Source organism: Pyricularia pennisetigena, chromosome 5 (genome assembly GCF_004337985.1).
Source record: "Pyricularia pennisetigena strain Br36 chromosome 5, whole genome shotgun sequence".
In the NCBI taxonomy this organism is placed as follows: domain Eukaryota; kingdom Fungi; phylum Ascomycota; class Sordariomycetes; order Magnaporthales; family Pyriculariaceae; genus Pyricularia; species Pyricularia pennisetigena.
Genome location: NC_043743.1, coordinates 2864038 through 2888013, shown reverse-complemented (window position 1 = coordinate 2888013; position 23976 = coordinate 2864038). Strand labels below are relative to the sequence as shown.

The following is a 23976-nucleotide window of genomic DNA, read 5'->3' as shown; positions in this document are numbered from 1 at the left end:
TGTTTTGCGTTGATGCTATCACTTTAAAATCCCTGTATAATGGAACATTCGGACAAGCTTCCATTTTGGAAGATTCGAAGCGCCAAAGTTCATGGTATAGAATAAAAGGGCTAGAACATAGCACGGTGGATCATTTTTCTACTCTGTGCTCCATACAAGCCCACGAACCCCCTGGCGTGGCAGTGTGATGAGCATGGATCCTGGCGGCCTATCGCATGGAGAGAGAGAATAGCTTATCCTCCTCTCTATACGGAGAATAAGAAATGTTTTTTTTTTCTTACGACACCTGTGCAGGTAAGTGGGTCCCGGTTTGAACAAGGTAAAAAGGAACCAAGGGGGCCAGAGTGCAGTAAAATGTAACAGTGGATGAAGAAGCTAATTTGCGTGGATTAGGGATTAGGTCCAAGAGTTTTGGTTGGTTTCTGGAATAAATACCCAGGTGACGATTTTTGCACTACTATTTGCCTGCGAATTAGCACATCTGGCTTGCTGCGGCAGGTTACATGTGCCCTGTCTTGTGCGACATTTGGTTAAAGTCAAGCAGGCGAGCAAGCAGTTTTTTTGGTCCTCCATAAACCCCCTTGTTTCCAGGCGCCCCGAGTGTCGTACCAGCTCAGGAACTACCTCCGTTGTTTTTGCTTCTACATTTGTAGCCGCCAGGAATTATCGCCATGTCGGCCAAAGAAAAAATTTACATCGGAAGCCCTCGATTGATTAACCCTGTTTTACTCTTTTCGGTTCTCTTCACCCGAACGATTTGCCCAGAAGTGGACCGAAAAAAGGATACACCCCCCGAAAAAAAAAAAAAGCCCGGCGCTTAACTCGTCTTCGCACCCGTCCAATCAGAGTGATGAGAAGGCACTACTTGGGGAAGAGTTCCTCATGCAACACGCTGCAGCTGCACGTCACAATTGGGCCCCATCCAGACGGGATTCGATGATTTCTCACCACACACACACACCCCCCCCCCCCCCCCTTTACGCACACGCACGTACACACCCCGGGAAACACAACATTTGGGCGTTTAGAAACAACTACCCAAATACCCGACCCCTCTCCCCAGGAGCATTTTTGGTTTCCCTGTAACCGTACCACTGAATTACCCTTCCCTGTTTTACACAACTGCCATTTGCGCGCGTGGCCTGGCAGGGATGGCGGGTTGATCTCTGTTCCTGTTTGGAGCCAATAGGGAGTAGAGTACTTTTGAGTGTTCGTTTGGCTCTTTACCTTCCTCCTTCTCCATGCTCCCCCCTCCTTGATCGAGTCTTGAACCTGGAATAAAGCTCAAGGATTCACCATCAGATGGTGGCTGTGACCTCTCATTTGTTGGTGATCATCTGCATTGGGCGTCACTGGCAAGATCATTCTTGTATTTTTGTTTTATCTTCTTCAGTCAATGTTCACAGCCATAGATATCTTCGAACCCATTCTTGTTCTTTTGTTTTTCAACGAAAATATTTCTCTCTCCTGCTTACATGTAGAAAAGGCTGGGAATAGGAGGGAGGAGGGTCTGCGCCTGGTTCCCTGATCCCCTGATGTGCGATGCAGCTTTTATGCTGGATCGGGTTCTTACCCCCTTACCTGACGATGGTGTGACGCTATAATTGCCCAATGTGAAATACTTCAGGTTCGATGGCCCACTTTGATCACTTGCTGGAGCGTTTCTCCCGCTACCACGAAGGAACTCGTTTAGCTCATTCATATTCCTCTACTTTGAGAAATTGGGTTAAACGCGAGTTTTGTAGAGCAGGTATAACAAATATCATATACCTTTTCCACAATGGCATTATTAGCCACATGGGAGCATTTATACCCGCCTGTCGTATCATTTGTATAACGCCAGTTGTGATCCAAATACTGTCCCGCAACAGATAGTTGAACGTGTTAACTTGTTACTTCAAACCTGTGCGAGTTTTTCTCGACTTCCGGTAAAAATGGCCGTAGGAATAAAAGTGAACAATTCGATAAGAGACAAGCGATTTGCAAATGAAGAGACATCGCAGATCTGTCCAGGCGTGGAAGACAGCCAAGCTTCCTTCCGGGTATGCACGTGCCTGTCAGGAGCAGGAATAAATGTCCAATGTATATAGCCCCGATTGTATTGAGGTAAATCAAGCAATGCTGGCGTTGCAGTTGAGTTTGAAAATTGTGTTGGGCCGAAGCCTAAGACGAAGTAAACAATGCTTCAAAAAACCTGCGCAAATCGACGTCTATCCAGTACGTCAAATCCCTCAGGATGGCCACAAAGCTGATACAGTTCCAATAACGACTTCGTACTGCCGATGGAGACCTCGTAGAGAAGCTGAAAGTCCTTTGTTCGGTCGCAATTGTACGAAAGCTTTCAGTAGTGCTTTGTGATCAAGATGACCGGTATTATCGATGGCACTCGAACCTTGGTTCCTGGATTTGCCGCTCGCTTTTCAGAAACCCAAGCTTCCATACGAGCGAACCAGCCCGCTGTCCATGTTGACAGCTGCATTCGTCCTTCGTCTGCACTGGTCGAAACCGTTGTTTCAATGGGAATGCCCATTGGCCTCAGCCTCAGCGGGCCGTGGCTGGTGTGGTCGACCGAAACCTGCCCGGACTTCTGGATAGCCCGCTTAATAGAGGCCCCAAGTGGTGTTTTTTCGGTTTCGTCCAAGACAAGGGCGAGGTCGATCATCTTACCCCTGGTAACGATGTCACACTCTGTCCCTGTCGTCGTAGCGGTTGCGGCAGATGAGGATGCTGCCGACGAGATTCCCCCGCTGGCCGCCATGGCTGGAAGCCAATCACTTATCACTCGCGCTGTTGGCACAAGCAGACTTTTGACGCCAGGCCTATGTTCCGTAGCAAGCCTAAGTAATGGGAAGTGTACTTCGGCGTTCCACGCCGTCTCCGATTCCCTCTCTTCTATGCATCTGGCTGCCTCATCTCTGATCTTAAGCAAGGCAAAAAAAACTCAGATGCTGCGTTCGTTGGTATGCTATCGTTGCTATCCTTTGAAAGATACCATCCCTGTGGTCAGGGTTCTTCCCCTATTTGTTCGAGACGATGGACCAGGGCTGGTTGCTCACTCGCTCGGATAAATGGAGTCCTAAAGGTCATAATTTTATCGATACGCCGATGTAAGTCTAGAACAGCTGGGTCGGAGAGCTGTGCGGACGAGAACCGCCCTTTGCGAGGAGAGGAACTGCGAGTCCGGGAGTAGGCGCGGTTGGGCATCAGGACCAAAGCATCCTGTTGTTTATTAACTGCCAACCGAGCTGCATGCGGTGTATCCGCACCGTATTCGGTCGGCTGCGGACGTTCAATTTCGTATAATTACTCGACTATTCTTTTTTTTGGATGTTGAGGAAGACCGTGGTGCGTTTGATGGCGGAGGCGTGACGGAATCGTCAAGATCGGGATACATTTTGCGCTTGACTGGACTTATGGTTGAGGTGGGAGCAATGCAGCCTGCCTGTAATTCACAGCATTCCAGTCACGATAAAATTGGGCAGTGCGAGGATTCTGATGCCACCGCGGCAACAAGTCGTTGAAAAGACTTTTATTGACTATTTGGCGGTCGATTGCAAAAAGTACGGTATAGTATGATTAACGGTCGCGTCGATGGGGTCCCTCTTGGTTGTGCGGGGCAACCTGAGGGCCGCAGCAAAAGAATTAGTTCAGAATACGCACCGTGAGCGACCTGTTCAGCATCCGGCGAATTCATGCTACCTTTCGAAAAGCGCTGTGTGGTGCGTCAAGGTTCTGGCTCGTTCTTGTAAGTTTCTCGAGGTCTGCCATCGCTACAGCCCGTGAACGCTTTCAGACAGCTAAAATAATGGATGGCCCCGCATAACTCACCCACGCAGGCAAGCGAAAAGCTACAGTAATACACTGTCACGTAAAAGAACACGCGTTTCCACTAATTGTTCTGCCGCCTGGCTGATCTTTTCAAAAGTATTCCGTGATGGACTGTTTGGAGCAAATCTATCTTCGAGTCTACTTGACAGGGTGGAGGAAGATCCAGATTTGTCTACTGATACCTCGAAGTAGCGGCAAGTGCCCCCACTTGACTGTTTAAGCCACTGCGATAATGCACCGGAGGCTGTTTAGCTGGACTTGCAAAGATACGAGATCTTCGACGCATGCAACCTTTGCGACCAAGAATGCTGTGTCCCATGCCGTGCCACATAATACATTGAGCTCGGTTGGAATGGATGTAGAGAGAGATTTCTAAAGGGTTTTGCGGGCGACTGAAGCGGCTGTAACGCATCTTCAGTATCGGGCCAGTGTAAAATCTCCAAATGCCCTAATTGTCTTGGCCATTTGGCCGCGCTAAAAGTCGCGGGTTCCGCAAAGGGCCCTGTCGTCTTGGCCACGCTACAAGTGAGTTCTCCAACACCATACTGTACTTTTGAACCACATCCTGTTGCGACCAGGTGCAGATTGAATGAAAATAACCAAGTCTTGCTAATGCACCTTCGAACCAATGCTTGCGCTTTTGCGGATTGCTTCCAGTGGACCAGCGAATGTGCTTTAACCTAAAAGGTTTGCTTAATGCACGGCTGCTTTTTTTTTTTTTTTTTTTTTTTTTTTTTTCACATTGTTGAATACTATATATTTGGAGGCTTCGTCCATAGTCAGTTTATTTCGGCAATGATTGCTGATGCATTTGAAGGTATACGCAACTTGCCAAGTGTGGCAACAGCTCTGCGTTAATCGGATTTGATTGGATGGTTTCATGTCCTTGGTGTCAAAATTACTGGACAAACATGCGTCAAATGCTGCATATCAAGCATCATTCGAGGGCTGCAAAATCTCGTTGGTCAAGCCGATGATGGTAGAGTTCTCTGGGAAATCCTAATTTGAGGTATAGTTAGATGATATAGCATAATAGCAATTAGTTTAGGGCAATGGTTGCTCCGGATATTAGGACACCAGAACTGGGAATCATGGCGATGAAACCGTTGGAAGTATCCAAAAATAAACTCAAAATGTGTAAACCCTACTAGTTACTGTGAATATAAACGGAGTGATGGAATATAATTTATATCTGAAATGCAAAGTTCCCGGGGTTGGTTTGCATCTGAAAAGTGTCCTGTTATTCCACCATCTACGCCAGTGTGCCACTATGCCAAACAACGTAATATACACTGGGAAAGCCGAAGTTAATCTAATTCACTGCGGGGACTGAGCAGAATATGAAATTGCGAACCAAGTTTAATTGATGATTAGGCTAGTTTAGTATCTGGTGTTGTATTAATGTCTCGATACTAGGCTAAAAATCAAGGTATCGTTGATTTTTGGGCCATTTTTAAATTGGAAAAAAAGAGTAACTATCGATATCCTTTGCTGCTACTGTAGTGTATAAGGCAATGCTTCTGGGAGAGGAAGTGGCTAAAATCCCAACAGACATGTTTAGTAATAAGTTTTCTTTGTATTGAACACTTAACTTTGAAGGTTTTTGGTGTGATTTTCAAACCCTATTGTACACTTGCTCCATATAGCAAGTACGAGAAATTTGTAAACAAATTGGTTGACTCAAAAGTGAACTTCTCAATTTAGAAAGCCGGTAGCCGCATTTTCAATTTTTAATCAAAATGTCGGGCTTGTGAACTTGTCAGTGAACAGAATATACTACTAGACTAGAATCTAATCTTGATCGCGACTAATAACAAAAGTCCAACCCGCAGCTTCGAAGCTAGTTTGTTCAATATTGTCAACAATCGTATAGCAATATCGAAACTGAAAATTAAATCGATATAAAAGCATTATCCAGGCTCTGGCTCGAGATTAAATCCGACATACCAGGGCAGGAATCAATTCTTGTCGAACATCTCCAAACCTATAAAGCGATTAATTTTGCAGATGCATCCTGCCTACAGATGGTCCTGATTATCGGGGGTGAGTCCAAAAGGCGGCATTTATATTCGTCCCCTTTCGCCGTCAATGCTTTGGCGGACTGCAATATGCATAGGAGGCCACCACAAAAAATAAACACCTTTCCGCAAACAGAAAAGCAATATGATAAAGCATTGCATTACCCGAAATAAAGAAAATTTAGCAGACTTTTCGTTGCACCTATATTGGCGGTTGTTAGCGCCCTTTGCATCTGCTATCGTACTTTTTTTCTTAACGACTTAGACAGCCTCGAGAACGTCCAAGATATATTATCAACTTGGCTTTATCTGTCCATAAAACACGACCCCAGCGTGCCCCAAAAGTATTAGTTTCGCAGGAAGGAGCAGATAAGCCCTGTGGACGAAACAGCTTGCGAACTGAAATTCATTTTAAAATCAGGGCAAAACTAAAAAGAAATCCTCAAAAAAACACAGGCCTGGAATCTACTACTCGAAGCTTAAATCTACAGTTCGACGATTGGATACAGATATTTTCCCAAAGTATAAAATCCATATACACATCCTTTTCCGTTTTGCAGCGTTTGGACGAGGCTGGTTTCGATTGTAAAAAATTGTACTTCATAGTTCATACGCCTCTTTCAAGATGCCATCCAACACTTTAGTATCAACTAAGACCTTAATTACAATTTCTGTCATGCCTTACGAAGGCATAACCCTGTACCAACTTCCTTTAAAAAGCATATCTCTAAGTTCCTTATTACAAGCCAAGCCTTGAAAGAAGCCTAACCTAACGTGTACCTTAGTCAGGCTTTAATTATAGCATCGGCTTTGCAAACAAACGCCTATGCGGCCTATCCTCCTGGGATGAGTTGTGAGTTGTGGGCTTTGATTCAAATTTTTTGCTTTATATTCAGTGCGCCGGACTAATATAACATACTAGACAGCTTTTCCTCTGGAACAAACGTTTGACGAGCTTTACGATGGATTTATTGATGAAAAGTCAAACTTTAAATTTCTGGGTACTTCTATTCGCTCCAATTTTCTCATCTTAGCTATGAAAAGACGCCGTTTGTTCGAAAAATACAACATACCATCCGTCCGTATTTATATAGAGCTATTTTAACGTTTTAACGCTATTTGCGCGGCATTTTATCACAGCTTTAGCAGCTATGTGTGCTTTTTACAAACGGCAGATCGAGGTTTTGCCTGTGGCCACAGAATATGTAATCCATGCGTTATGCTAAGCGGCATTGCCGGTTCATTAAATCCATGGGCATATAATCTTAAAAAATATCCCGTATGTAGGGAGCCAAACGAAAACTCAACCCCTATAAGGCCACTTACTGCGGGAAACAAAATTGGTGGGGCGGGCAACCCGTGAACGGGTGGGTTGAATTATTTTGTCACGAGCTAACACGCCTCATAATTGGGACCTGGGTCTTTGATCTATTGGCCTATGTGTCGAATCATCGGGCGCATGTGACAGAAAAACGATACAAAAAAACCGCAGTGATATCAATGCGAAAATGAAAAAGTGCTTATGGGAAAAAAAAAAAAAAACTATTATGGATTCGTGCCTAAGGCACGTATCACGGGGTACAATCCAAGGGACGGGCCAGGGACGATATATAAAAGGAGTGGCACTACCACGGATAAAACCTGCACCTCTGCCTTCCTTCTTTCTCGTAGCACTAGTAACGAACCAGGATACCTAACGGTCTCGTGGCTGTTAGCTTACCGTATAACAGCAATAAGGTAATTAGAACATATTTAGTATGAATTTTCAATTTTGTGCAAATTACGTGGGTTTGATCCAAAAAATAACGTTAATAAAATGTTAAACGCAAATTTGGCTGAAGGGAAAGGGAGCCAAGGCGTCCGTTTTTGGGGCGCCTCGGATCCCAAAATCCATGGTTTTTCTCCTCGTACCGATTTAATGAGGGCCGAACTAATATTTAGGTGGGTGACCATTTGGGAATCCTCGGTGTTGTATGTTTTTATTTGTTCGTTTGCCTCTACATTCATAAATGCAACCTACTTTTTATATTTTTTTTGTTTTGTGCGTAGTATGTATTATGCATTACATTGCCGGCGTGTATGCGGCACAGACCCTATTCCGATTCCTATTCCTATTGCAGCTGGGCCAGCGACACAGTTGGGAAGTATCACCCCTCAAGCTAGTTATAAAGTGGCCTGATAATTTTCGTAGCTGGGATTATAATATTTCAACGAGACGATATAGAAACACTCCTGTAGGAGGCCAATGAACCAAGGCACAAAAGCCGAGTTGTGCGGGCCAAGCGAGGGAATTCCAGTACACGCACAATGAGAAAAAGAATTGGGGAAGAATGGATGGCGGCAAGTGCATACACCACCTCCAAAGCAAGAACTTCGCATTTCGAAATCTTGGAAGCAGAAAAAAAACACCCCTTTTTCTGCAGCATTTGTCGATCTCTTTTTGTTTCTTTCTTGTGCTCTACTACTTAAACGCCCGCCCCCACCATCCGCACCCACACGACAATATCATCCCCGGTGTGTGGCCTGCATAGCAGGGTTGGTGGGGGGTAAAGTTATAGCATCGGGCTGCGTAAGCTGCAAAGCGATGGCCCGAGTTTGTAAGGCCAGGGTTATACAATGTGGCTGTGATGTGAATTCATCCGCACAGGATTGAGACGGGACCAAAAGATCCTTAGATTTGATTCGACAGTCTACCTTGGCCTTGGTTGGACACTGACAGAAAAAAAAAACGACACCAATTTCTGAGATTCCCGCTGGACCATACCGCACGCGGCCCTAATCTGTTGTTGATGAGATGGTCGCAGAAATGGCCGCGTATGCACGAGCCCGTCGTCGGACGCGCGCGTGTGAGTGCGCGTGGATACCGTGAGGGGTTCTTGCAGGAAAATACCGTCAAAATAAACAAAATGTGAGCCAGGGATCTCGTAGGCCTTGGGCTCAAGGTCAGCAAATCACGTCAGGGATTAATTATTTGGAATATCTTTGTTTTTATCATTATCTTAGCCAAGAGTGAAGATTGGGTTTAGTGTTTAGATACAAGAGAATCGACGTAGGTCTCGAAGGTGGTATCAGAAGTAACTGTGAAAAAAAAAGACACTTTCGGTGGATAACTTGGCAAGAAAAAGAAAGTTGTTGAGAAATCAGAACGCCTCTCGAACTCCATGCCATGTGCATAATCGACTCCAGCCCACCCAGTCCCTTTGATCAGTCAAATGGCATCGTAAGTAACAAAGTGATTGGTCCAAGCGGCTGTGTTTTGTCCAGTTGGTAACCAGTTTCTCCAAGCCACTCAACAGTTGTTGGGCATCGGGAATATAACCAGAAAGATCAAAAGAATATGAAATAAAACAGATAATCCTCCCGCCCGCTCAATACGCCTTGCTCTTTTTATCATAGGTGCCTTCCATAATTCGTAATTTGCGTGTTATTTGTGTTCTTGTAGAGAATTGTTGATTTCAGGTTCTCAAACCTGACGGTGGGTGTAAGTATTATCCCCTCTGGGAGGATTCATTTTCCATCTGTTTATCGGACGGTGTTTTTGGTTTGGTGCACGACGACAGTTGCGCTGGTTTATTGTCGGAGAGATCAATCCCGCTATGGAAGTACGGGCGGTCCCGGACCGCGTATCCAAGCGGGTCAATGATTTGGGATAAGAGGTTGGTTGTTGATTAAGACAAAGGAAATGCGGTAGTGGTATGTCTATGCTGTAGAGAAAATTTATTGAACTTTTCTCCTCTTCCCCTTTGGTGCGGGGTCCATCTTGGGGGTGTAAGTGACGGTCCTGGTGACAACTTCACGGATCTGTCGTACGCTCGTCCTCGAGTTCGTTGCGGGTGTACTCTTGCTACATCCGCGACGATGGCCGTTGTTGCTGGTCTTGGCTGCATCTGCATACCTCCTGGCTTTGAGTGCTGCCTCCCAATCAAACGGCGATTTTACTGATCTTGCGCTGAACGGAGATTGTACGGGCGAGTCGACGTTCCCTTTGGCAGGAGACGGTGGTACCTTGAGGCTCGGAAAGTGAGCTTGGCCTGTTGCCGGAGCCGAGAGAGGATAGACTGCAAATGGCGACGAAGGGACAGCAGCGCATTTACCGAGAGGGGACTTGTGTGCGTGGTCACAGTCGCAGGAACACTCGCTATCTTCGCTGGTAGCTGTTGAAGGTCCGCTATCCACCAAATCCATGTCTCGAGCCTCATCAGCAGCATCGTCTGAGGACGCCGTCTTGCAGGTGCTGTTGCTATTAGTTGAGTCCGATGTCGACGTCCTACTAAGCTTTGACTTGGTAGCCCCAGCAGTCAGTGGCGGGCTGAGTACTGCTGGGCTAGGCATGCTTGTTGGGCTGGCCATTCTGAGGAAGTCGATGTAAGCCACCGGCGGGGAGATGGGCGTCTTGATCATTGCCTCCTCTGTCTTGACAATGGCAACGGTACCAAAAGGAGACACCATGCCAGCCGAGGGCAGACCGGCCGAAGGAAGACCAGCGGAGGCCAACGGATCCCTCAAGACGGCCGAAAGGGGGGTTTTGGCGCTGGATACGGCCGATGCGATGGCGTCCGCGGGGAATGAGCCGGACACCGGGGTGGTGAGAGAAGCGAGCTTGGGCTTGGCCGCAGGCATCGTGGGAACGGTGATGGTGACGATGACAGGTCACTAGAGGTTGGTGCAAGCGGAGAGGTCCAAGTCAAGCGAATGACTCTGGGACTGCTTGTCGTCAAGGAGGAGAGACTGACTATCAGTCAACTTGCCCGTAGAGAAAGCTGATGCAGGTAGGGTCGACAGCTGACGAAGGGGGAAAGGAAGCTAGTAAGTGCAGGAGAGCAGGCACTGGACTGATTATATTCTGCTGTGCTTGCTTGCAATGTGGGGGAGAGCGCGCGTGTGTGCCGGGCAGATGCAGGTTGAGGTGGGTCTGAAACAAAACAAGGAGCTTCCGTTGGCTGGCCTGGCGTTGGGAGCTTATGGCTATTATGTGGGCGGTAAAGATGAAGAGAGTGAAAAAAAAAAAAAAAAAAAAAAAAAAGGCAGATGCTAAGACTGGGTAAGTAAGGTACCTAAACCAGTAGATAGATACGGGTGGGTTGGTAGGTACCTACAACTAGCTAAACCTAGTGCACCCAAAAAAAAAAGAGAGCTCTTTGATGTGATCCGAGTTGATAGGCCGGGGGTGCCGGGGCAAGGGTGATAGGATCCAAAAGGTAGCAGTGGAGGTCAACGCGACAGGGTAGTGGTAGGGAGGGGCCGGGGTGGGCGCTGCCTATTCCTCAGAGGAAAGCTGGTTGGTTGATGGGCGCGCCGGCGCTTGGTCTGAGCCGTGGTTGGATGGGTTGTGGTGGTGTTGTTGTTGTGCCAATAAAGTGCCGTCTCGAAATGGATTAAATCCGCTGCTAAACTAGCAATTGCAGCAGGCCCGCGTTTGCTTGCTTGGGGGGGCCTTGAATCTCCAAAATCAACAGAGGCTGGCAATACGCGACCAGAGGGATTCACGTAGGACGCGCGAAGCCGAAAAAGAAAAGCGAGCAAGATTAAAAAAAACAAACAGCGACCTGGGCGCTTCCGACTGCACAAGAGCCAACCGGATGACCGACGTTCGTTTTGACGCCACCAACACTGCAGCGAGATGTTCAAAAAGAAAAGAAAAATCTGACTTCTGTATCATGTAAGCCCATGACCGCCCGCATGCAAGAACAAAGTCGTTGACCGGCCTATCTAGAGGCGCAGTCCATGTAGTGCGAGGGATATGTGTGTATGCCTGCATTAGTCCCGCATTTGCAGGCGCAGCTGGCTTTTTGCTGCTGTTTGTGACTTACCAGCTAACAAATGTACACCTTTGGGTTGCATAGGTAGGGACCCAGGTAACTGTTCTGCAGTGTATGGAGCCTCTCAAGGTCTGTAGAGCATCCGACTGGTGGGAGCCGCTTGCTAGCCCTGAAAAAGCCAAGGGCGACTGGCAGATGCCGTGATGTCGTGATCCAAGGCTTCTGATTCGACTGGAGCAAATACTGGGTCACAGCGTCACAACTGAAGGATCTCTCCGAGGTTGCTTCCCTTGATCACCCGCCAGGTCCTTTTTCGAGGGTGACAGAGTAAGAGAATTGCTTGGTGGCCCCCGAATCTGCAAGAGTATCTGAATTTCGTGACGAGGGACTTTGCCGGAATCGCAAGATGGCGCCTGCCCGTTTAATGGAGAGACAGCCCAAGAGAGACGTTGTCGAGTGGGACCAGTTCCTGCCCGGCGGAAGCACAAGCGTCGTGATTGGCTATAGAGGGTCGCTTGAAATGGGCACCACAGCGCTAAAGATCATGGGGGAGCTCTATTCTTAGTACAGGGTCTCTGATTGGCTTTGGGCTGAGCGGCAGCTGCTAGGCCCTACCCGGTGCGGGGACAGGCGCCGACCTACCTCCACTGCGAACGTGGCAATCCAGCAATCTGCAAAAATCTTACAGGCGGTGCGACCAGCTTGTCACCCTTGACACCAGGACTCGTCTCGATTCAACCACTCAGCTGCCTGTGTTCGCCTGCTTGCTGATCTTGTCTCCGTTTTCGTGCAAAGAGTTGGCTTGACGGCAGCTTGTCTCGAGCCTCTAATCAGCTGCGAGTGGTCAATTTCCCGTACTTTCGTGCTGGCCAATCTGAGCGCCTGTATGTACCAACCTCCAAATTCGATGAGATCGATTGTTGTTCCTCTATCCTTCTCTTTTTCTTCAGCTTCTTCCAGGTAAAAGACTAGGGCGGGGGCGGCGCGGAAGACAGGGTGGGTGGCGCTTGCAGCAAGAAAATCGAGAAAATAGAAACAAAAAAGTACTCTTGGCCAGAAGAGTTGGGAATGGAAGATGGTACAGACACAGACAGGTATGGTATGAAAGTGATATGATGGAGAAACGGAGATTGCTCAGGTTGGTAATATGATTACCTGTCAAGCTTCTGAACATCCCAGAGTGCAGCTCGGATGACTTTAAATATAGCTTTTCTCATCACCAACATCTCTGATATTAGAACTGCGCGGCACCTGAAAACTACAGACGCCATGCCCTTCCGGCCTCCAAATCCGGCCGCTTGCCCTAGCATACTCGATATAGGCGCCGACTCCATCCATTAGCTGGAACCACGAGGCGCCAGGAGCAACCCGTACCCGCATCCTCTGCCATCGCTGTCCAACCCTTCTCGCCGTCGCGCCAGTCGTTCTACAAGCGTCGGCTGCATGCGTACTAGCGTGAGCGCTAGGTTCAGGTCGAGACCACGATATCTCGACTACTTTTAATGTTCGAGCGCGCGGGTATCAACAGGAGCTCCTTCTTGTAGAAGATCTCGCTTCATTTACCGCCTTCACCCCTGGCTCCTTGCCGGCCATCATAGAGGTAAACAAACACCTGTGGACTAGTGAGGCCTGCTTCCCTCCTGAGAAGAGCCGCGCTTAGGAGGAAGCCCATGGCGGTCTGCGGCTGTCGACGGGTATCAGGTTCCATAATCCGGTGCTTAGCGTCCTATCCTCTTTCTCCCATGGCTGTTTCGGTTATTTTCTCGTCGGGGATCCTAGCCCTGGTCGCGGGTATCCGTCGCTACCTACGTATATGGTGGTTGATGCGCTTAATACAGACGTACAGTTTCCAGTCCTGACTGACATTGACGAGTTTCTCAGACGACGATGCACCGAGAGGCAGAATCTCCCTGTCAGAGTTATCTTCTCGTGCCTCAAGCCTAATGCCGGGCCCCATGCTATGAACAATAAACGCTGCTCTCTGGAGCTCGACGTACGCTTGCCTTCTCCTTAGGCTCAAGTTAGTGTGGCCTGAATCTGACACCCGAAGGACGTTAGCCGCTGGACATTGATGATGGATGCTCGGCCCGAGTTGTGTGGAACAGTTGTCAGTAGTTCTATCTGTCTGATATCCTTGCTACGTGGCACCTATAGCGATATAGCGGTACTGGTACCAATAAGCATCATGTTCCGGGAGTTTAAAAACTATCCTTTTGGTCTAGACTATGTTTTTTATTGTCCGTAGTGCACTAAGCGTCATCCTTCTCGCGGGAGCTAAAATCCCCTGTCTCCTAGTTTGGTCAGCTTGTTGACATTATGAGTGTGCTCCTTCGCCCCGGCGTCACCCTAAGCCTCGCCCCGGAGCATTCATGATCCTTTGAAGATATGAAGGGCTGCCCACACACGTACCTAGGAGCTTACACTGACTGCTGTATGGCGCTTGTCTATGAAGCTCGTTGACAAGTATCCACGATAGGTTCCACCGGATTTCCACCAGATTCGTATACCTCGTCCACACTCACGCTGGACCCTATTTATCTGTGCTATACAAGAGGAGTTACAATAGTACTTGCAAATTTCTTACTACTCGGCTGCTTTGCAAATGAGACATCTGCATATACGACATGAACCCTGAGGCCTTCTGCAAGATCACTGTGGTATCCCTAAACATCAGATCTATCCATGCATTCCACCTCGGTGTCATCATTTGCTTAGAATCTGTCACAACGCCCTGCTACCCCTTACAGAAGTGATGGACATCTTATGCCATACCAAGTAGCTCGGAGGTCTGGCACTGGCCTGACATAGTAGCAAGATGCCTGGCAGTGAATGCAGGATCCTTATCTGTGGACACAAGCACCCTGTTGCATCCCAACCTTACCAGACCCGATGAAGTTTGCCGATGTGCCACATCAAGCCCGGTCACTTCTCGCATGGCCCTGGAAAATACCTCACTGAAGCTATGCGAAATCCTATGCCCATCGACGCGATTTGAGTGTGTATCAGTCAATGACTCCATGCTGAGCTTTGCACACACTTTCTTGTAGCAGTTGACTAGGGTTCTGCTTGGGAAGAGGACCCAAATTGACCTGCCACGACAGAAGACTCAGTAGCAAGGCAATGATAGTCTTGTTTGGTGCATGCAAAATGGGTTGAATCATTGCCCTTCCCTGACTGATGCCCATGTTGCCACTGAGGATGGCCCATGGAGCCTATTTGTATAATTGTGATCTTTCCGACCTATTTTCTTTATCGTATACTGTAGTGGTTCTCAACAATACTCAGCTGGTGGCCATGGAACACGCAAGCCCTGGTACCAACCTGAGTATCACAGGCTTCGGGTTCATATTTATATCAGCGAAAAGGTCTGCTTGATAAGCTATCCCACAAGCGACTCCTGGTGTACGGCGCTGGAATTTTTCATACTGTATATCATCTCAACCCGATGACATTCTAGGGGCTGCCTGACGAATATTCTCTAGTAGTGTGGTAGTGATAGACTCTCGGATAACTCGTTAGTTTGATGGTCGGTCTTGGTCGGTCTTGGTCTGTCTGCATCTAGTGAACCCATGTTCATTGGGAATCTCGAGTCAAGACGAACCTGTCGACTTCATCACCTTAGTCCCTGTGTGCAGCAAGGAAGAGGCGCCGGTCTGATCCATGGAAGAGATCATGCAGGAACCACGATTCAGGCATTGACATCAGCATAGTTTGCGGTAGATACTGCCTGAACATGAGAATTACTCACTTGGGAATTTATTTAACAAGGTGAACGTACTAAACTCATCGAGAACAGAGTGACTGATTCAACGCCGCGTCGCTGTTCGCTGTTGCCCAAATTTCATACTGAAATGGTTTTTTTTTTTTTTTTCCGATGAGAGAGTAGCATCTGGCGGTTATTTACTATTGGCAAACCTTGCCCAGAATCGCCAAAAGAGAGAACCATCAAGAGAGGCGCTAAGTCGAGTGCTCAGCTGTCGTATGGGGGCATTATCTAATTACCTTCCTGTTGGCAAGCAGACCAATGCCATGCTATGAGAACCTAGTCTTGAAAAATTCATAGATTGTGATGGACGCATGTGAAAGTAGTCTACGTGCAGATTGATGTTAAACAGATGCTCACTGACTCGATCTCATTTTAAAATCAGTGGTGAGCAAGCATATCCAGGTCCGCCGTAGCCCGATTGTTCTCTGATCTTCGAAAGCGATACTCCATTATGTTATCCAAAGAGTAGCCTGTCAGCATCCTACCCATTTCGTTCGTGTTAACATTACTGAGTTTGATAGAAAAGGTATTAGGAATATTAGACAGCCATGCTTCTAGCCGATTAGTTCCAATGTAGCCATAGTAACGTTGAGAAGCCTAAACCCACAGAATTTAACATCACTATTAACGTTCGCATACATTGTAGTCATGACATGACATAACGTCCCAAGGCAAACATGGCAGGCATGTCTAACCGAGCACCTCCTAGCTCCACGTGACTAGAGCTGAACGGTTAAAACGACGTTCGACAAGACGACGGAAACAGACCCTTGCAAATTTCATTTCACACCAGTAACCTCAATTCACGGGCAAGGGAAAACAATTTCGGGTAACCACAGTTTGACGTGCTGAAGGGTGGTCGAGACTCCTGTGATGCTATTGCGTTTGCCGCCGACGAATAAAATTGGTAGAGCGTTCCCTCCGCCCTGTGATGCACACTAGCATTTTCTTTGAAGCTTGGGGTTTTGGCCCGAAGATCGACGAGCATATTTGCTCGGGGGTTGCATTGTCCAATCTAAAGCCTGACCGGGGAATTCCATCAAATTCGAAACCGGCCAGACATCCCCCCACCTCCCGCCTCCTTTTTTATCCTTCCCGTACATAATTACGCAGCAGTTTGGCGTTAAAGAGGCTTGGAGACGTGAAGTGGGTGGAGGGCGAGAGGGATTTTTTTTTTTCCCTTCAAACTTGTTGGGCACGTGCAAGTACTGGACTCTACCCTGTAGTCTCTATCTACTGACATCATCCATGGGGCCCCTTTGTCGTTTGCACAGCTGTGGCTGTGGCGCATGGATTCGACAGCTTTGCTGGCTTGCATATCCCAGAAATTCATCGCTCTGCTTCCAATCATCTTAGCCAAGTGGATATAGTGTTTACCCACTCGGAGGGGCAAACCTCCGCTACTGTAAGCGAGTGGTAGACCGATTGTGAGCAAGTGTGCTGCCATAGGCCTCGGGAGGGGGGCTTTATTTTTTATTTTTTGCTGTTGTTTGGCGTCGGTCACAGAAGGGGCTTACAACGTACACATGAAAAGTGAACAACTTTTGTGTTCGATTCTGTATCTTCTCTTCAATGCCTGCTCCCCTTCCAAAAAGGCCTCCGCTAAGGCAGTGAAAGCCGGCCTCACCGACTTTTACTGCTGTAAGGGCGCCCACCTCAGGCACCTGTCTTCAGGCGCGCAGGGATTTCGCAAACGGTAACAAAAGGCGGTCACCTACTAATCACTCCGTACCGAGTTCGTATGTACATTTAGTGCCTGACGTAGTAGTTATGTACATTGCTCCCTCCGTATTCTGAAGCGAGAACCGGGTCACATTTTTTGTTGCTTTTTCAATATTTTATTTTATCGGTTTTGCTCCTTGATTTATTTTGAAATGGGGCTTGATCTGGGCCGACGCTGACAGTCGGAGCAAATGGAAGGTTTAGGAAGGGAGGGGGAGGGTCACTTAACCTGCGACAAGTCCTGCGTGCCGTGGCAATTCTTGCGATATTCTAGTGCTTCGGTCGTGTTTCCTCTTCGGGTCATAATGGCCGTGGGTCAGCGTCACGATGCGGGAGCAGCCACGGCATGTTCGCGCTGATGGTAATGGGATCGGCTTCTGACGATTGATTGCGGCCCAAATTGACAGTTAATTGGAATTTTGAATGTGCCGAAAACAAGACCAACACGGGACAGAATTGTGCGACTGCAACGATCAATATGCTGATTATTGTCTAATTTTAGCTCGTCACCATCCTCTGGGTTAGCACCCTGGCCTAGGGGCGATTGAAGCCCGCTTATTGCCTCCGAATGGCGAGATAAGTGCTCTAGTGCATGCTACCCTTTGGTAAATGTATGTATGTGAGAGAGGGAAGGAGGGATTGCAGCACGCTTATGGCTGATTCAAAGCGTCGCCTTGATGAAGAAAAAAAAAAGCACATCAAAGGGCATTGATCATTTAATGTAAATGTCCAAGTTCCCGATTTGTCGATCATCTTGGTTCCGCTTTTAAAGAACAAGAGCCGTGAAGAACGAATAAAGCCACGCCTTCTCGTCGCCCATGGCCATATATGACTGCATGCAGACCGACCCAGCATGGACCCCTGTCACGTCACGTACCAGCCACCCATCCATCACGACGCTCGAATCGACCTGACAGTCGACCGTTCGGACACATCGCGGAGGAACTGGGCGGCTGGGTTGGTAAGGCTGGAACTTGGATTTGAGGTCGAGTGAGAAAAAGAAAGAAAATCTTGAACGGGGCGACGACCCCACTTTGGACCTTGGCTGATTCAGCCACTAACGCTCAGTAAAAGGCCTGTGTGTCCGCTTCCTCAAATCACCTTTCGCGCTCCTCGTCTCTCCTTCTCGCACGACCAATCAATCACCCAAACGGCTCGGTCTCCATCCTCGCGCAAAAATCCATCAAATCAACGGACAGACCGGCCCCCGACTCATCGAAAAATTTCATTCGACGCGAACGAAAAAAAAAAAAAAAAAAAAAGAGTTCTAATCGTCCATTGATTGGTCTCTTTTTAATTCTATTTCCACGTCTTTATTCTTGCTCGCCCAACCAAGGCTCTTTTAGCTTTGTCGCGGGGTTCATTTCAACCTGCCAAAACTGCCATACCGTTGTCGCGCAAACGGCTGAACCCGACGCGTGCTCGTTCTCAAAACATTTTGACGTCCCTTTGCGACTTAGGGCCGAGGGGTAGTCTTTTTTTTCACGCCTTGTCGTATAACAATCGATTGGACGTCAGGTCTTTAGAACCTGGTACACGTGAGTCAAATTCGATTTTGTCAAGTTAGTTATCCTGTGCGGTTGTGTTCCTGGTACGCTGTCGTCGAGAACAACACCAGATCCCAGTACCTACATGCAAGGACAAGTTAATGGGATCAAGCTCCCGTTCTGTTTTTGCTTGTTCCTTCCGTGCTTTGCCTTTGATACATCTGCTTTGCTTGCATGCACCGCACAAAAAGTTTCACGTTTGAGGTTTGACACAGCCCGCTTCGCATCCGTCCTTGTCCTCCCCGCCCTCTTTTTGTTTCCCTCAATTTGGGTCTTGTTTGCATACTCGGTCGTGATTGTTACACAGCGTGTCTATCAATCGCATCACCAACATTCACCCTAAAGAGGTATGTCGGCGATTTCGTTGGCTATCTCGTCTCGATTAAATGCCTTCATCTCCACCTGAGCAAGACACATCAGAGGTCCATGTCCTGCCGAGCCCAGAAAAAAAAGACCCCAACCCACCACGGCGTATCGCTACTTTCTCCAAGCGGAGAGGCCATGGGGAATTACTGGCAAATCAGCACTCGTTCTCAGCAACCCTTTTTCAGACCTCGTCTCGATTTGTCCAAAACACACAGCATTCTGGAGGCCTATCACCATCGCCATTTGCCTCTTGAGTCTTGCAATTGGCTCCGACCCTGGTCAGGTGATTCCTCCTGTCTGCGGAGCACAATTAGTTCAGTATGGCATCGGGAGATGAGGTTGATGCTATTCGCAACACCTGTGCTTGTGTATTCGTCATTCTATGGCTGCTAAGCAGATTTGCCCTTGATTGTTATGGTCGGAACTGGCAGTCTAAGTACCTGGCTGTGTCCCTCCATCAATTTCGCCTCCCCTCCCTCCCTGACCTTGGCCTACAATCAGCCTGCATGCATTCTTCTCTCCACCGACAAAAAAGATCTTTTTTTTCAATATACTTCTAAACCCGCTGCCCTACATTTCATAATCTTTCAAGTTGCCCGATTGAGAATCGCGCTCGACTGCCGCCTGCGAGGCCAGCGAATCAGCAAGTTTTCAATGGTTGCATGCGCACCTGATTTATATACCTTACCCCTTCCAGTGCCGTACAGCGTACAGATGTCTTTGGTAGTTTTCACAATTCGCTTTTTTGCTTATTTGTTTGAAACTGCCAGACTTGTCATACTAATTCTTACATTGTCTCAGCAGTCTTATTCACTGAGACATAGAAGCCGCCCTTGATCGCCTTTCGATCTCATCCCGATACCGACTGTCTCATCGTCAAATCAACAGTAAGTACTTGTTTAAGTCCAACTACATTGCTTTTATGCCTCCCCCCAAAACCCAATCACTTCCAAGTACACTACAGCCATGTTACATGTACACCCACCTCCCCAGCGCTTCTGTGCCCCACACCACTCTCCCCGCTTGCAATCCAGAGCCTGCTGCGTAAACGGCGGGCTCTTTTGGTTAAGCAACCCTTCGATCGCTTCATCAATCGCAATGCCTCCAGTCCACCCCTCAAACGGAGTTGAACGGCCGTCCTGGACCTGCACAGCCATAAGGTCTTCAATTGTTCATTTCTTTTTTTCATGTGCGCTCTTTGCATCGGACATGGCAATTTTTTTCTGGCCCAGCTAAGTAGCGGTGGGAGTTACATGCGTGAAATCCAAGATTTTCACAACCCTGTCGTCAGGCCTGTGTTCTGCTCTTTGTTTTCCTTGCTGTGCACGTCATTCTTGTGGTGTCAGGTCTGGAAATGCGGTGTCGACGGCTGCTCAGTACTGAGTGCGACAACCGTAGCTCCTCGGCTCCGTGCATTTACTAGCTTATATTTCCCGACCTTGAAGTCGTTCAGGTCGCCGACCTCAGCATCTATATTTTCCCCACGTCTCCCATTTATACCATTTTATTTGTGCTCTGAAGACATTCTTCGCCGACGCAAAACTGCCTGGTGAAGCAGGCGGGCAGACAGTTCATCTTTGATCTTTCAAAGTGGAAGTGCGGATGAGCTGGGGGTTCGGCGACAGGGGGTGGCCCTTGCCTGGATCCTGCATGTTCCGTCGTCATGCATGCCAACGCATCAAAGTCGGTGGTGGGAGGGCTGAGTTCCGAGGCGCCAAAATCAGTCGCCCACCGACCTACCCCCGACCCTTCCCAGATCCCCACCCTTCTTTTTCTTGTCCAAGCTGTCTCGCCCACCACTTATATATCGCGTCACTGCAGGGCTAACAACCTGGTTGGATAGATCTTGAAAAGCCCAGAGCTCAAAGATTAAACGGTTGGCCGACTGATTTTCTGGGGAACAAGAAAAAAAACAAAAAAAAAAAAAAAGCCCCTACGCCGTTTGGCCAAAGAGACAGTCCGCTCCGTTCCGCTGCGCATCCGAAACTGGGCTGCCTTGCAAGCCTCACCTTGCTCCTCGCGTCACAGTCATCATCCATACTCACGTGGCCTCGCGCTGGTATGTTGCCTATCTATCTATCTATCTATCTATCTACCTGCCTGTCTCCTTCGAAGCCCAAGAGCTTAGCCACACCTGAAATCAGGTTGCCCCACGGCCCAACTACATCAGCTCACATATGTCGCGTTGCAGCCAATTGACCCTCACCTCCATCCTAGACACCTTGCCAGCGCATCCACGCATAACCAATAGATTGGGTGTGCACATCCAACCAAGTCCACGGATACCCAAGTGACGCCAGCCCTGATCTACGCGTGCCCAACCCGACATCGACGTTTTTGTGTGACTCTGTAACTGAGCTTTACCCGTTTGCTCATTTGATCTAGAGTCGCCAATCGCCGTATGATTCTTGCGCGTGCGTCCAGACTTTTACACTCCACCTGCGCTTGACCAAACCAGCCATTCCTCGCTTTAAGCGAAGCATACGAAAAGCTTGAGCTTCACCGACTACAAGACAGTGACATAGGCGCGCCCTTTGCCATCAATCATCCAGAATGATGGAGTACGCGCAGTACCAGCAACCGCCGCAGAATGCGCACTCTAATTTTCAGAGCTCGACGGCGTCTAATAACATTACATCGCCAACATCTCAACACGTCCAGACCTCGCCCATAATCCCGCAACAGAACCAGCAAGCCGCAAACGCCAACCAGAACCACATGTACCAACCATCGTACGGAGTGCCCCAGCAAAGCTTGCACTATGGAATGCCCGGAATCCAGGCCGCCGCACTGGCGGCCACAGCTGCCGCTTCAGGTTCAAACTACCCCTACAGTTTACCGTCAGACCCAAGCCTGCAGCAAACCTCACCGCGTATGGGATCAAAGAAGGAAGCTAGGGGCGATCCTCGCTCTCCCCAACAGATGGATGCACAACGTCGCATGAGCCAGGTCACGAGTCCTGGACTACCGAATGCGCAGGCCATGATGAACCACACTGGTGCTCGCCCCGGTGTTGCGGCGCCGACCATGCCGGCGCAACAGATGGGCCCGCCTCAATCACCCGAGATTGCTGCTGGTGCAGTGGAAGAGTCTCCACTTTACGTGAATGCCAAGCAGTTCCATCGGATTCTCAAGCGCCGTGTAGCAAGACAGAAGCTTGAAGAGCAACTTCGCTTGACCTCCAAGGGACGGAAACCTTATCTGCACGAGTCTCGACACAATCATGCCATGCGGCGGCCTCGCGGTCCCGGTGGGCGTTTCCTGACTGCCGACGAGGTCCTCGAGATCGAGAAACAGAAGGGATTGGGTGGCGCTGAATCAGAGATCAAGCATGATGTCGAGTCTTCGCCGCCAGCAAAGGCCGGCAACAAGCGCAAGTCCATGCCGGTCCCGGATACAGCCAACAAGAAGGCCAAGGTGGACACAGAAAGTCCCGATGTTGAAGAGGAGGAAGATGCCGAGGACGATGGATGATGAATGAACATACCCAAAAAAAAGAACCCCTTACCCTTCGTCGTATATGCATAACTCCCAGTTTTATACCCAGAGCCTTCTCTTTTTGTTGTTAATGACACGATTTACGATTTTGAAAGTGTTCAGATATGCCAGGCTGCTCTATTTTTTCGGTTTTCTTCGCGACAGTTTCTGACCCTCCTGGTTGTGGTGATTTGGCGAGGAGTCCGGAGGCTTGCGGTTTGCTTTCCTTGTCATCCTAGCGATACATTGTGCAGAGATTGGGCAACCTATGGAGCCTTTTAGTACTTCTTTTCATTTCCCTTTCGAGAACATAAAGAATTTGACATTTCATTGTTTCTTTCTTTTCAATTTCATGGTATGTCAACGCTTCTCGGGCTTCAGTGTCTTTTCTATTTGTTGTCGTGGCCAAATCTTGGTGGGATCAACATTGGCTTCAACCTCTGCCCCAATTCCTTGAACAAGGCGCAAGTCATATATCGTGGTCGATTGCTGGAACTTAGGTGCAGTGCAGAGGATTTTGACCCTCTCCTTTCCACCTTCATCGTCAGGACAATTTCTCTCCTGTCGTTTTCATTTTTTTGGCACCTGCAAGTCCTCTCTGAATAATTCGTCGCTTGTTTATCGTCATTTGCAACTAAAACTCAGCAATTGCCCATTCTTTATCCTCCATCTCAATTTTGTTAATTTGTTTTCTAAGGTCACGAGCAATGAGAGCACGCGGATGACTATGGTACAGGACATTTGCAGTTTTAATTTGGTATGCCTATCAAGTACAGGCTAGACTTGGTTTTGGAGGGGAGATATTTGATGCTTGGACTCTTGAAGAAGAAGCAATGGAGAGGTGTACTCGGCCAGAGCCTGATGATGAGTTGGTGGGTTTGAGCAAGTTGGAAGAGACACCCGCAGCATACGATAGTGGGCCTGGAATGGGGGTTGAAAAGCTATGATGCCTTGGGCTCCGCGAGTCCAGCTTCTTTCCTTTGCGTCTTTTGAATTTGTTGGCTTTGAGCACGGAATGCCTCCTTGTCTTTGCTTGTTTGTTTGGGAGGAAGGGCTAGATATTACAGAGCTCTGTCGGCTGCTAGATCTGTCACCGGATTCTTTTCGATCGCCATGTCGTAAATTGAAAACGCTTAAAAAAAACATTGATGAAGAAGTAGTTATTGAGTGATGAAGTGTGCTTGAGAATTTTACACCTCTTTAAACAATACCTGAGGTAGGGAGCTCGCATCCATCAAATTGCGATGTCTTCCTTCAACCCAATTGGTCAGTGGCAGCGATAAAATCACCCGCGACGCAACCGAGACAGAAACTTGGTCCGTGCACTGCCTTGCATCCTGCCCACAACCAAACCAACCCAAGTTATCCGCGACAGTGTTCGACCTATGATCTACTGACTGTATTTTGATGCCGACGCTGTTGGGTGATATTGCATACGATCCCATCACCAACCTCTCCTCCCACACTACGGTCTAACCACATTCGTTGCCTCT

The 23976-nt window shown here is 48.2% G+C and overlaps 5 protein-coding genes across 5 annotated transcripts; 1 reads left to right on the top strand and 4 right to left on the bottom strand.

Moving 5' to 3' along the window:
• Positions 1-2341: 2341 nt before the first annotated feature.
• PpBr36_08798 (uncharacterized protein) lies at positions 2342-2758 on the bottom strand (the record flags this gene model as incomplete). The annotated part of the gene is made up of 1 exon (XM_029895923.1): positions 2342-2758. The coding sequence occupies one exon, from the start codon at positions 2756-2758 to the stop codon at positions 2342-2344; it is 417 nt and encodes a 138-aa protein (XP_029747232.1).
• Positions 2759-9563: 6805 nt separating this feature from the next.
• PpBr36_08797 (uncharacterized protein) lies at positions 9564-10466 on the bottom strand (the record flags this gene model as incomplete). The annotated part of the gene is made up of 1 exon (XM_029895922.1): positions 9564-10466. One exon carries the CDS (start codon positions 10464-10466, stop codon positions 9564-9566), a length of 903 nt encoding a protein of 300 aa, XP_029747235.1.
• A 2476-nt stretch (positions 10467-12942) lies between these two features.
• Positions 12943-13050, bottom strand: PpBr36_08796 (uncharacterized protein; the record flags this gene model as incomplete). Its single annotated transcript, XM_029895921.1, has 1 exon — positions 12943-13050. The coding sequence occupies one exon, from the start codon at positions 13048-13050 to the stop codon at positions 12943-12945; it is 108 nt and encodes a 35-aa protein (XP_029747234.1).
• Positions 13051-14366: 1316 nt separating this feature from the next.
• PpBr36_08795 (uncharacterized protein) lies at positions 14367-14624 on the bottom strand (the record flags this gene model as incomplete). Its single annotated transcript, XM_029895920.1, has 2 exons — positions 14367-14404; positions 14474-14624. 2 exons carry the CDS (start codon positions 14622-14624, stop codon positions 14367-14369), a joined length of 189 nt encoding a protein of 62 aa, XP_029747237.1.
• Positions 14625-21559: 6935 nt separating this feature from the next.
• Positions 21560-22480, top strand: PpBr36_08794 (uncharacterized protein; the record flags this gene model as incomplete). Its single annotated transcript, XM_029895919.1, has 1 exon — positions 21560-22480. One exon carries the CDS (start codon positions 21560-21562, stop codon positions 22478-22480), a length of 921 nt encoding a protein of 306 aa, XP_029747236.1.
• Positions 22481-23976: the final 1496 nt, after the last annotated feature.